General features: G+C 54.5%; 1 protein-coding gene across 1 annotated transcript in view; it reads left to right on the top strand.

Annotated features, from left to right (window-relative positions):
• The first annotated feature begins 286 nt into the window (after positions 1–286).
• MXRA7 (matrix remodeling associated 7) overlaps positions 287–14,069 on the top strand; it is a 28,243-nt gene continuing 14,460 nt past the window's right edge. Inside the window, exon 1 of the mRNA XM_065897079.1 lies at positions 287–613. Coding sequence (XP_065753151.1) covers positions 287–613 — 327 coding nt within the window. The remainder of the gene's footprint in view (positions 614–14,069) is intronic.

The following is a 14,069-nucleotide window of genomic DNA, read 5'->3' as shown; positions in this document are numbered from 1 at the left end:
AAGGGCCCCGGAGTACTGGGTATTTCAAACTGCTTTTCAAAAGGATCCTAAGCCCAAAGCGTCGGGCCTGCCCAGGCAGGGAGGGCTCGGCCCTTCTCGGGCCTCAGGAGCACTTCCCAAGGGGCCAGGGCTCTGGTCCCCAGCAGCTTGAGTCACCCCCACCCCCCACCCCGGGTCCTGGGAGGTCGGGGGCGGGGCGCGGCGGGGGCTCCGCCCCGAGGCGGGGCGCGGCGCGGCACGCTCCCTCGGGGTCCCAGCGGGCGGGCACTCGGGCGGCCGCGGCACGATGGAGGCGCCGGCGGAGCTGCTGGCCGCGCTGCCCGCGCTGGCCACCGCGCTGGCGCTGCTGCTTGCCTGGCTGCTGGTGAGGCGCGGGGCGGCCGCGAGCCCCGACCCCCCGGAACCCGCGCCCCCGGAGTCCGCGACCCCGGCCGAGGCCAGCGGGACGGCCGCGCCGCTCGGCCCCTGCGCGGCGGAGCCGGCAGCCGCGCCCGAGGGGCCGGAGGAGCCCAAGCCGCCGGACGAGCCCACGCCGCCGGACGAGTCCGCGCCGCCGGAAGAGTCCGCGGCGGCGCCGGCGGAGGCGGAGGAGCAGGCCGCCGAGGAGAGGCAGGTACGGACCCGCCCTCCCGGGCGCCCCTTCCCACTCTGGGGCCAGGTACCCTCCGCGGCTCGGCGCCCCCTGGCGCCCCCGGCAGAGCCGAGAACCTGGCCCTCAGTCTTGAGCCGGGCTGCCTCAGGGAGGGCAGGAGCCCGCGGACGGCAGGAAGGGAAGGTCCCGGCGTGCAGATTCAACGCCCTCCCCCACGAAGTGTCGCCGAGCCTGTCGGAGTTGTGTTTTGTCGCCTGGCTGGCTTTCCTCTTCTTGGCCTCTCCTCCCCCGGCACGGGTCATACCCCACCCCCCACCCCTCACCCTCCAGCCTACGGGTTCCCAAATCCACGTGCATGTGGCTTGTTTCAAGGGCTGCAATGACAGTTGTCTTGATAGTGGAAAATATAATACTTAAAGAAAAGAAAGAAAGGAAAGCTGCCTTTTCTTTTTAGGCTAATTTGAAATCCAGATTCCTGAGTCATTTATGTGTGAAACCCATTGGGTGGGACTGAAAGAAAGGCACCGGACAATTGCAGTCCTTTTTATTGCCGTTTCCAAACTGCACGGTGCGTTGCACGCTCTCCCAGGGGCTGCAGATCAGTCGGGCCAGTGTGCAGTGAGGAAGCAGGATAAGGCCCTCCTGCGGCACAGCTGAGCCCCCCAAAGCCGCCCTCCTGCTTCTGCAGTCCAGCAGCTCTGTCCTGACCCCGCGGCCGCCGTCTTGCTCTAGGATATCCAGATGGGCGTCTGATGGCTTGTGGGCACTCCTCTGCCCAGCCCGATACACTTTTTCTGATGTATCTCTTTAGATTGGAAGCCTAGTTGCCAGGCGCCTTCCCAGGACTTCAGCACCCTTTGCCCTTCCAGGCCACCAGCAAGGGTCCAGAGCCTGATCAGAAGGCCTTGTTCTGACTCCTGAGGTCCCTTTCTTGGGAGGGAGGATGGCCAGGACGGTCAAAACTGTGAGCAAGCTGCTTTGGTGCGTTGTGAGCACGTCTGCAGCGCCCACTCTGAATTTTGCCGGACACAATGGTTTATACTGGAGAGAATCCTTGCAGGGAGGAGGAAGCAGCGAGGCTGGGCGGAGGCATTTCTCTTTGCTGAGTAATTGTTCCAGACCCCCTGTGAGCCGGCGCTTTGCTTGACAAGAGGGTGACTAATTGTGTCATTAGAGTGTATTCTGACCGGGCTGAGGAGAGCTGCTGTGTTCATCCCAGGGAGCACCGAGGCCCTGTGGTTCTTGCTGACCTCACCTGTGGTGATGGCAGGTGGGGTTTGGACGCGTGCTGACGTGTTAGGTTTGCTCCCATATTTAGGATTCTCTTGGGAACAGGGGAGGTATAGGGGCTGTTCCCAGGCTGCCACTTGCTCTCAGTCAGCCCCGCTCCTAGAGACGACACAGTGGCCCCTTTTCACCCAGAGGCAGCTTCTGGACTGAAGTTTAAAATGTTCTGTAGGGGATTCCCTGGCGGTCCAGTGGTTAAGACTCCACGCTCCCACTGCAGGGGGCCCAGGTTCGATCCCTGGTCGGGGAACTAGAATCCCGCATGCCACATGTCGCGGCCAAAAATAAATAAATAAATAAAATGTCCCTTAGTGGTGCTCAGTCATCTCGATCCTCTGGGTTACAGCACTTCTGAAAGAACTTTCTACAAGGCCTCTAGGCTCTCGGCAGTATGATATCTATGTAAGGGTTCTTTAAAAAGCAGCCCTGGTTTGCCTCTGGCTGGGAGAAAGCAGGTCCTGTGAGGGCGAGTGGGGGCTTCGAAGGACAGGGCACCTTACGGAGGCTAGTGTGATGGACACAGCCTCGGAGCTGGTGGTGTGCTGCCAGAGCAGATGACTGTGACAGTTGAGGCTTGTGCGTCCCTCCTTCCTCCCCACGGCCTGTCCTGACGTGATCCACCCAACGGGAGAATTAAGTTTAAGTCCACTTCCTCCTTTGGAGGTCTCGCCCTTCCCTCTTGGGTTCAGGTCTCCAGCCCTCTCTGAGCTAGCAAGCCCGCGTCGACTCCAGCTGTGCACAAGGCCCTGGGCCAGGTGCTGGGGGACACAAATACCCACTGTTACCCACTCCCCCGCCTTCCCGGTGGTGGCGTTACCCCGAAAGGAGCTGCTAGGAACTGTCTGGAAATGGACTTGGGCATTTTCGAGAGCAGGTCCCACTGCTTTCTTCTGATGATCACACTGCCCAATCCTGGAGAGCAGACCGGAAGGCCCACTGGGGAAAAATAACTCAAGTCTGGGTTTGGGAAAGCAGCAGGGACGCCCTCAGCCAGCCTCCCCCTAAGTGAGCAGCAGCAGTGGGAGTGGAGGGGGGGCAGCCCCAGCTGCTGAGAGCGGGAAGGCACAGCCCCAGCCCCGGGAGAGTGGCGCTTAACTCCCCTCTCCCCTCCCCCCTGCATTTTCCATTCTAATCCAATCGCCTCCCTTCCTGGCGAGGCCTGGGAGGCCTGGGGCAGCTGCTGCCCACCCTCACAAAGCTGATTATTGAGAAGGACCCAGAGCCCAGGGAAGCAGCCTTCCACAGCGGCTGTGGGCCATGGGGAAAAGGCCCCTCGGCGCAGGAGAACCAAGTCGCATGAAGGGCCTCCGTGGGCTGGGAGGCTGAACTGGGACTGAAGAAATGCGGGCAGAGCAGCCAGGGCAGGGAGGCCGAGCAGAGGGCAGAGTTGTATTGTGAAACCTCTTGTCATTTGTCTCTGAGGGATTAGTGTGGGAGCGGGCAGGGGAGGGGGTGGGCATGCCCCACCCTCACAAAGAATTACGGAGAACAACGTCAAGAACAGGAGCTGGTCCCTTTTAAGCCCAGGAAACGGTGCTTTTTGGGTGCTGAGGTATAGGTTAGGATTTTAGGATGTGCAGGCCTCTTACCTAATGGAGATGTGGATTCCAGCAAGGCTGTATTATAGGATACCAAACAGTGGTCATGGGCAAAGTGTCAAGTGTCATTCAGTAGTACTAGAGTCAAATCGCTCTGTGTGTGCCAGGACTCAGACATCCTGGTGCTTGGGCCCTCAGTCTACTCAGAAACGGAGTAGGGACTTCCTGTGAGGCAGCTGGCCAATGTCACAGGCAGGGAGACTGTTCGAGATTGAAGGGGACTAAAGAGACAGGAAAGACAAATGAAATGCCTGATCACTGATTGGATTCTGGATTTGGGGTGGGGGGGTGGAGCGGGGGTGTGGGGAGCTATAAAGAATATTTGGGGGACTTCCCAGGTGGTCCAGTGGTTAAGACTTCGCCTTCCAATGCAGGGGGTGCAGGTTCCATCCCTGGTCGGGGAGCTAAGATCCCACATACCTGGAGGCCAAAAAACCAAAACATAAAACACGAGCAATATCGTAACAAACTTAATAAGACTTTAAACAAAAGGAATATTTTGGAGATAACTGGACCGTGTGTCAAATGAATGGTTTATTAGATCATTTTATTGTATCAGTGCTCATTTTATTGTATCAATGATGCCGGCGTTGTGATCATGTAGGAAAATGTCCTTGTTCTTAGGAAGGTGCGTGCTGAAACGTTCAGGGATACACACGTCATGATTCACATAGTCCCACACACAGATCATGGGTGTGTATGGAGAGAGAGTACAAAGATGGATGGGAAAATGTTAAGGATTGGTGACTCTAGGTGAAAGGGTACATGAGTGTTCATTGTATTATTCTGTCAGCTTCTCTGTAGGCTTGGAATTTTCCAACATACAGTGTCGGGAAAAAGGAACCCAGTGGGGAATCTCTCAGGAAACGGCTTGTTTTTTCGGGCACTCTAGGGGTGCTGGTCTGATTGAGCTGCAGAGCCTCCTCTGTCTGTCCTCGCCATGCAGCTGGGCCCTGGTTCACCTTTTCTGAAGTTACCTTGCTGTTAGGTCCATCTTGTCACCACAGACCTGCCCCCCGGGAGCTGCAGAGCCCCTAGCCCTCCCAGAATGATCAAGAAGCAGGTAAATCCCATCCCCCATCATCTGTCCTGAGCTTCATTTATTTTTTTTTCTTTATTGTATTTTATTTTCGTTTTTTTCTTTTTCGTGTCCTGACCTTCATGATGTCAGCATGACTCCACTTTTCTGTTCTCTTAACAGAAGCCAGTTTAGTGGAGGCTAACAGATACCTGGCAGGTGTTCATACCACTTTGAGTCCGCTCGGGCTACTATAACAAAGTACTGTAGATTGACTGGTTGAAACAACAGACATTTATTTCTCCCAGTTCTGGAGGCTGAGAGTCCAAGACCAAGGTACTTACTGACGGATTCGGTTCCTGGTGAGAACCCACTTCCCAGCCAGCTGACAGCTGCCTTTTTGCTATGTCCTCACACAGCACAGAGGACACTCTGGTGTCTTCCTTTTCTTATGAGGGCCCTAACCTCATCATGGGGGCCCCCACTGTCATGACCTCATTAAGCCTAATTGCCTCCCCTAGGTCCCACCTCCAAGTACCATCACATTGGGGGTTCAGCATATGGGTTCTGGGGGATACAAGCAGTCTATCAGATCTAGTGGTTTTCTAGGGGGGTGGGAAACAAATAATCCAAGTGTCCATTAATTAGGACGTTAGATTAGTAAGCAAATTGGTAGAAATAAGGAAAAAAGCCGGACACAAAACAGGAATTAGATCATCACAATGATGTACATCAACTAAACAAGATGACACAGAGGGCTGGAAGCAGAGTTCAGCGTTTAGAACTGCAAGAGGGTATGTTTTGTAAAGTTCTTTAAGCTCATAATTATTTTTTCATATGGGAAAGAAGTTGGGGCTTTCCTAATAGCTAAATTTCGTTCATCCTTTCAGAGATAGAGTCTTGTTTGCACATAGAAAATGTAGCTGTCAGAATTTTTCTACTTAGTGGGAAGACGTAAACTCCCAAAGAACGTGCTTAAGAAGAAAGCTGTCTGCCTTCAGAGAGTTAGAAATAAAACGTTGAGCGTGTTCACTTTTAGACAGTTTCTTTTTTGTAGTCTTTTCCTTCCCAGACCATCGGCCCAAACCACAGCATGGGAGGGGTGAGACCAACTTAGACCCTTGATGGACATTCTTTTTGAGAAATGCCAAGTCCCTGGTAGCCAGAGCATCTCCGGAGCAACCTGCGGCAGAGCGCACTGGGTTTGCCCCTGTTAAGGACAGATAAATGGAAGAGGGGCCCAGAAACCTCCTCCTGTCAGGCCCTGATGCGCAGACAGAGCTGCTGGCTGCCATTCTGATTGCCTGCTGCCTGGGATGCTAATAGCAATCATTCCGTCTCTCTTGCGGGGAGGTGGGCACATGGGTCACCTTCTCCTGGCCAAGGTGGCTAAAGAACAGCTAATGAGATTAACCAGCCTGAAGGAAGCCCAGTGCAAGAATTCATGGAACTTGCTTCTCTGGTATTTTTGCCTCTGAATAGCCTTAGGACTTGGGGAAGTCACTTAACCTTGTAGATTTCCCATCTACAAAATGAAGGGGTTGAACTAAAATGATGTCCGAACACCTGGAACAGTCTGGGATTGTCTGCTTTCCAGTCGTCAGCTCTTGTTTCACGGCCTGGGTAGAGGGTGGTTTTTTTGTTTTTTTCTTTGTGTGTTTGTCTTGTCTGTGTTGGGTCTTTGTTGCTGCGCGCGGGCTTTCTCTGGTTGTGGCGAGCGGGGGCTACTCTTCGTTTCGGTGCACGGGCTTATCATTGTGGTGGCTTCTCTTGTTGCGGAGCACGGGCTCTAGGCTTGTGGGCTTCAGTAGTTGTGGCACGCGGGCTCAGTAGTTGTGGCTCGTGGGCCCTAGAGCGCAGGCTCGGTAGTTGTGGCACACGGGCTTAGATGCTCCGCGGCATGTAGGATCTTCCCGGACCAGGGATAGAACCTGTGTCCCCTGAACTGGCAGGCGGATTCTTAACCACTGCGCCGCCAGGGAGGTCCGTGCTCGTGTTTAATATTTCCAAGTTAGAAATCCTGGCAGACATGGCTAACCCTCTGGGCAGTCTGGTTGAGACAACCCTGGGCTTGGTCTCAGCAAGGGCCTAATTCTGTGACCTTGGTATTAATACTCTTTCCCCCGGCCAGATTCTTCCTTGCTGAAGGCTCAGAGTCTGAGGTCAATCTCAAGACAAGAAAGTACCTCTGGCCCAGTGGCCTGCTATGAAGATCTGTAAACCTACTCCAGGGTCAGACCATTCTTTGTCTTTATTCCTCATGATCTAAAGCTGGTTTCCCTTCCTCGGGTGGAGGCCTCCTAAGGAGATCTTAAATGCTGGCCCCCTGCATTCTGTTATTGCCCTTGGAGTTAGTCGTGGTCAAAATTCTTCAGCCTGGCTTTCCCCAGCACAATGGTTTCGCTTCTTCTGACCCTCTCAGATCTGATCTGGTCAGTCCCTTAGTTTTCTTTCCTGTCCTTGACCTTCTGTATTAATCCCGAAATGTAGAGACTAGAATTCAACCTAATACTCACTGATTGAGGGTCTGGTAGATGCCTGATTGCTGCTTCAGGGTATTTTTTTTTTAATGAAGCTTTTGATGTCCTCTAAATCCGATTTATAGGAACAGTGCCAAAAACTTAATCTGATAGGATTGAATCTGGCAGGCTGATGTCTGAGCCAGACAGAGTGTGTTTGGGGTTTGTGAATGTGCCCTGATTGGGATCTGAGGTCAGAGTCCGGGATGGTCCCTTTGGTCTGGACGTTTGGACACACCGCCCTACAGGCTGGCTTCTCATGCCCTGGGGCAGTGTGCAGCTCCTAAATCTCTCTCTCTCTCCCTCTCCCCAGCCCTGCCCCTTGAGTCAGTGGCTTAGCAGGTCCTCCCTCTCCTTTGCTCTTTGCTGGGAAAGCTCCTGCCCATAATATCGAGTGGAGCACTTACATCAGGGCCTGGACCACCACCGCCATCTCCCAGAATACACTGGCCACGATCGGCCTCCTGGTCTGTGGTTGATGGTACCCAAACGTATATGCCCAGCCCAGCACCGTCCCAGCTGCCTCCCAGACACCTCCCCTCTGTTGTCTCATGAACGCCACAGACAGTCATGTCTCATAAGGGTGCCTCATTTCTGCCCCCTGGCATGCCCTGCACCTCCTCCCCAAGCCCAGTGACATTCATCCCACCGAGAGTCTAGCACCACTCCCACAGCTGCTCAGACCAAGAGCCCACGTGTCTTCCTGGTTTCTTCCTTTCCCTCTCCCGCCCCCCCGCAGTCACTCCATCAGCCAGTCCTGTCACCCGTGTCTCCAGAAGGCCTCCTGCCTGCTGCCACGTCTGCCCATCTTCCTGGCCACTGCTCCAGTCCAGGACTCATCCGGCTGTTCAGTAACCTCCCCAGTGGTCTCCCTGCCTCCAGTGTGTACCCCATCCAAGTCCCACCCCGCAACCAGCAACCAGCGTGCTGGTGCTGTCCGCTGTCCGTAACATAGAAACCTCATCTCCTGTTCTGCTTACAGCCCCCAGTGGCTTCCATCGCTCACAGAATAAACTCCGGGCTCTTACCAGGGCCCCTGAGGCCCAGCAGGACCCTGGCCCGCCGCCTCTTCTCCCAGCTGCCCCGCCCCCTCCGCTCAGTGCCCCCCCCCCACACACACACACACAGGCCAGGCCTGGCGCTGCCCCTCCCTTGCCTGGCAGACTCTCCCCAGCCTAGATCTTCACAGATTGCGCATACTCCCCTTTCAAGTCTCTGTGTCCTTGGCCACCTTGGCGGATATAAATTCCCCCCAGTACATCGTCCCATCCGGCTGGCTTCCTTCTCAGCACTCAGTACGGGCTGAGATCATCTTTTATTTTAGCCTGCATTGTCTGCCGCCGTGGAATGTCAGCCCGTGAGAACAGGGTCCTTGCGTGCCACGTTCGTGGCCACGTCCCCAGCTCCTACAACAGGCCCGGCGGACAGGCGGCGCCCAGAAAGAACTTGCTGAATGAATAAGCTGCAATGACAACAAAAAGGAAAGAAAACTCTGTGGGTTCCTGCCGAAAGGCAGGTGCTGCCTCCTCGTAGGACTGCCCTGGGCAGCAGGGGTCTTATTTCTCTTCACGCCCAGCCTCTAGCCCAGGGCCTCGCGTGTCGCCTGCCTGCAGTGCATCCCTAGAGCTGTGTATTGTGCCCCAGACAGGCAGACGGCTCTGTAAGGTAGTCATCCCCCCAACGTGAGACGTGTTCAAACAGACTGGATAACCGGCAGTTCATCAAAGGTTTTATCAACTGGAGTTTGGTACTGGGTAGAAGCCATGTTAGATCAGTGGCTTTCTAACCTTTTTTAATGCCCCGGATACCTTTTTCCCTCTTTAATCCTACACGGGAGGAAGCCCAGTGCACAGAGGAAAAGAGGAGCTGCTCTGGGTGAGGGTCTCCGCCCCTCTGCCCTTCCTCCTCCTCCTCGCAGTGGTCCCCGCAGCCCCTCCACTCGACTCCAGGGCTCTGCCGACCGGGGGTAGAATAATAACATGAGCTCAAGACCGTCCAGGTCAGATCCTGTGATCTCAGAGGACCCCATCCAGACAGAGGAAGGAGAGGGGCTCAGGGGTGAACAGCCAAGGACAGATCCTGTGCCCGAGGCTGTGGTCCCAAGGATGACCCTACGTTCCAGCCCGCCCCCGCACCCCATGGCACGTGTGGTGGGTGGGAGAGGACGGCACTTGCCAGTAAGACCTTAGAGACTGACCTCCCTGAGTCTGGAAGTGGGAGAGCTTCGAAAGCCGGGTGTTGTTTGGATTGAACGTGGCAACCGTCATTATGGGGCTTTGGCAGGAAGAGCGTCAGGAAGTCGGCATTTTAAGCTGTCCTCAGAGCAGATGACTGGAGGAGAGTGGAGTCGAGGACACCGTGCCTTTGAAGGCACTGAGTGACTGAGACAGGAGTGGGGAGGATGAGGGGGTGGATCCCAGACGGCTCTCAGAGGCGGGGAGAGTCTAGAAGCCAGAATAGAAAGGAAACAGCGGGAAATTCCCTGGCGGTCCAGTGGTTAGGGCTCCACACTTCACTGCAGGGGGCTCGGGCTCAATCCTTGGTCAGGGACCTAAGATCCCACATGCCGTGTGGCATGGACAAAAGAAAGAAAAAAAAATCAACATCCCCAAGCCGTGATAAAGTGTCAAGATGCCGTGACTGCAGGGGTAAAATGGACACGTTGAGGAGGCCAGTTTGGGACAAGAAGACTTCAGTTTCTCGTCAGGGGGCACGTGCCTTGTCCAGCTGCACGTGTGGATTTAGAGAGCTGGCCTGAGCGGCCTCAGCCTGGAGCGAGGGTGGCTGAGTTGTTTTGATGGAGCGGGCAGAGAGAGCAGCCTGGTCATGACCTCTGCTGGCCCATCCTCCCCACCCAGAGCCGGCGCCCCGGGGACTGGCGCCGGCTCTGCTCTCTCTGCTCGCCCCGCAGCCGACGTCCCCCTCTGAATGCGGAGGATGAACAGCCTGACTGCCTGATGGAATCCTTCTGGAAGGAGTGCCAACCATGTCCCGCCCGCTCCCGCTTGAGTGGGAGCCTGGAAGCAGCCCTTGCGCCAGGAAACCCTCTCTGGAGAAGGAGGGGTCAGTTGGCCCGACCCAGGCTGCAGGGCGGCGCATGGGGGATGCTGTGGCCCCCAGAGAGCTCTGTTATCTCTGTCGTTGCCTCCTACGCGGGGAGGGAGGGACAGGCCGGCCTCCCCCTCTGCCTGCTTGGTGGAGCCATGGTCCTCCCTGTCTAAAACCAGTCCGGACTGACTCGGGGGCAGGGGCGTTGGTGCAGCCACAGGTGGCTGGTCACAGGGTCCAACAGACCCTATTTGCAGGACTCCAGGGCAGACCCATCTCCTTAGGCAGACAGAGAGCTGTCTCTCTGTCTCTATCTCCCCCCATCTCTGCTCTGCTTCAGCCTGTGTATCGGGCCTGGATCAGCCAGGGCAGCCATAAACGGTGATGTGCTGCCTGTCACCTGTGCATGTGGCCCCTGGGGGCTCTGAGAAGCCTCCTTCCAAGCCCCTGTGGGACCTGCAGCCCCCTCCCATCCCCTCCGCCACCCATCCCGTCTTGGCCTCTGGGGGACTCCGGTCTTGGGCTCCTGGCCTTGGCGAGGCTGTCAGGAGGCCCTCCCTCCACCTGCCTCCGTTGGTGGAAAAGCTGAATTAGAAAAGTAGCCCAGAACGTGTGAAGTTAGAACTAGTCTCTCACCTGCTGAGACGCTGGTCACTGAGCTGACTGGGGAGGGGTCTCAGCCCCGCGCCTGCTCTGGGGACCAGCCAGGATGACACCAGCTGTCAGTCTCAGAGGGTGTCACCAATTCACAGTTTTCATTACATTGATTTACTTTCATTTGCACTTGGGGTATTCGTCTGCTAGGGCTGCCATAACAAAGTACCACAGACTGGATGGCTTAAACAACAGGAATGTATTTTCTCCAGAACCGTGAGGTCGAGGTGTCGGGGGCCTGGTCTCTCCTGAGGCCTCTCTCCTTCGTTGCACATGCTGCCTTCTTGCTGGGTCCTCACGTGGTTTTTCCTCTGTGTGCAGGCTTCCCTGCTGTCTCTCCGTGTGTCCACATTTCCTCTTATAAGGACACCAGTCAGATTGGATTAGGACCCACCCTAATAACCTGACTGAACTTACCTCTTTGTAGACCCTCTCTCCAGATGCAGTCATAGTCTGGAGTACTGAGGGTTCAGACCTCAACATATGAATTTGGGGAAGGACACAATGCATCCCTTAAGGCATGGGTACCATGCAACATTCTCAGGACCAAGGGCATGGACCAGAAATCGACAGTGGTGATGGCCTCTCGTGAGCTCTGCAGTCAGCGCTGTGAGCAGCTGCTGGGTGCATCCTGTCTCCAGGCCTGGTCCTGGCCGAGCTGTGGGGCACGGCTGCCCCACCAGCCACAGGAGAGCAAGCCCCAGAGTGGGACTCAGACCCTGAGAGCCCTGAGGAGTCGCCTTGGGCCTTCGAGACTCATTCAGCAAAGACAGAGCTGAGGGCCCAATTCCTTTAGCCTCTCAGTTCAGGACCTTACATCTCTCACCTGTGCTTTGAACCTTCCTGCCTCCTGTCTTGCCAGTGCATCCCCACGTACGGCTCCCAAACGCAGCTCTCATCCTGTTTCTCCGCACTTTGAAGCTTCCGGTGGCTCCTCAGGGCCTTGTCCTATATAAGCTCTCTAGTCCAGGCCCTGCATTCCTGGCCTCCCACCCCGCCCTGCAGTCACACCAAACTCCAAGGAGTCACTGGGAAAGCCGGGATGTTCCAGGCCTGGCCAGCTCTTCTCAGACCCAGCTCGTCCCTTCCAAGGCCTCCCCTGCGCCCCTCAGGCTCAGCTGAGCTCCCCTCCTTAGGGCCCCCCACCATCATGTTGCTTGAATGCATAAGGTATGTACCTGCCAAAGCAGAACTTAAAGATGGGATGTGTTAACGAGCAGGTACGCAGGTAAAATCCTTTATCTTTTGGCCGCACTCTGCAGCTTGCGGGATCTTAGTTCCCCGACCAGGGATGGAACCTGGGCCCCAGCAGTGAGAGCGCCAAGCCCTAACCACTGGAACGCCAGGGAATTTCCAGTAAAGTCCTTACTGACTGCTCTTCCAGACAAAGGCTTCGAAAGAGCAATTCCAGCATTTTGCACACGGTCGGTCTCCCTTTATTCTTCTCCTTTGCTGTCCTGCACACAGCTCACCATCTTGAAGCAAAGAGCACTGGACTGAGGCCAAAGAGTCCCAGCCTCCAGAAGGGCTTCCATCCTGGTCCCAGTCGCTCTTACGCACTTTTTATAAAATAAGGGCAAAATGCAATAAAGAGTGATTTTTAAACGTTTTCTTTTTTTAAATAATGGAAGGCTTCCCGTTATTATGATGTTGTCTAGAAGACCAGTAAGTAACCCAGACAAATGTGAGGCCTTGGGTACCACCCTGGAGCAGGCCCCTACCCACCCCCACTGCCGTGCAGCTGGTATTTGACAGAGGCAAGAGCCTCCTGGCAGAACATGAGATGTTCTGGGCTTGCGGAGTGGGATGTGAGTGGACAGTGGCCGTGGTCAGGACTCTGGCTGTCGGTGACAGAAACTGGGTTCAGGTGAGCTTTCGCAGAACCAGGATTTGAGTCGCTCACATACTGGGGAGGCAGGGGTGGAACAGCCAGGGACTCCCGACCCCGGCGACCCTGGGCAGCTCCCGAGCTTCCAGTTCTGGAACGAGAGGTCCCTTGTGCCCAAGCAGAAGTTGGGCCCTGGGTCACATCCGCCTGCCCTGCCTATCGTGGTGGGGGGGGGGGGGTCTGACTGCCCGACTGGCAGTTCCCACCAGGACCACAGGCTTCAAAGGGCATCTTCTGAAAGAAGGGGGTTTCTGTGCAGACAGAAAACAGTAAATGGCTGATTCAGCCATGTTTTCCAAACTTCATTAAGTCTCAAATAAGAAATCTATTTATTTGAATTGAATCCCTGTCTATAAAGTCACAGACGTTTTATAAAACGGTAGCTACATCAACCACACACACACCACTATTTATCTTTAATTTCATATTGGGATACAGGGTCGCCCCCGAAGTCTTAGTGTAGTTTTAAGTCTTAATAACTGAAGAAGTGTAAATGCTACAAACCTACAAAATACATCAGTTGAGTATTTACTTATTTAAATTCCTTTTATACTTAGTTTCCTGACATTTGAATGCTGTGTTTTTCATTTTAAGTCTTTGTGAGTGCTGGAATCTGGACGGACAAGCAGGTAGAGGAGTCCTCTCCTGTGGGCACCTCAGATACCTGGTCGACCTCCCTTGAGGTCATGTCCAGACTGTCACGTGTGCCTCCAATCCTCATAAGATCACAAGGCTGGACTCACAAAGGCAATCCCTTTAGTCACTGACCATCCGCCCATGAATGGTTTTCCAAAGTCTGAAAATCAGCTAGAGCCACTAGACGGGGGTATTATATGAATCTGGATAAGAAACGTCAACATATTTAAAATGTAGATAACTAACCTTTCAAATGACAGTTTTTGGTGTGTTGGGAGCATTTATGCTTCTGAAGTTATTAAATCTTAAAATCACACTAAGACGTTGGCTGCACAACTTTTAAATACTAGTAGCAACCTCTAAATTGCTTTCGTGACTCACCAATGGGTCATAACCAGTTTTAAAAGTACCACACTTCAAAAGTCAAGTGCAAAATCCAAATGTAGACCAGTCTCTCCCCAGGGGGGTGCTGGCAGGTCAACTGACGCCATGTCTCTTTGGGGTAAAGAGGTCTGCCTTGGTCCTTGAATTTACCAATCTGGGTGGCAGTTATCTGGGTATGTGTCTTTCCTGCCGGACTGTGAGCTCCTTCACGAAGGGGCTGTGCTTGCTTTTTTGTTGTTTTTCCTTTAGGCTTTGCGTCCCTCGACATAGTAGGAGAACTGGCCTACTCTCTAGTCTTGACATTGGGCTTATTTCTGGGCTCCAGCCCTGATTAATCTGTTTTTCTTTCTGTGTTTTTTCTCTTTCTTTTTTTAAAGAAATATATATATAGTAGCCCCAAGCTCACTGTTCAGAGATCCCTGTGTAGCATTTAAAAAATGCAATT

This window comes from Phocoena phocoena, chromosome 19, assembly GCF_963924675.1.
Source record: "Phocoena phocoena chromosome 19, mPhoPho1.1, whole genome shotgun sequence".
Taxonomy (NCBI): domain Eukaryota; kingdom Metazoa; phylum Chordata; class Mammalia; order Artiodactyla; family Phocoenidae; genus Phocoena; species Phocoena phocoena.
This window is presented reverse-complemented; position numbering and strand designations above follow the sequence as displayed.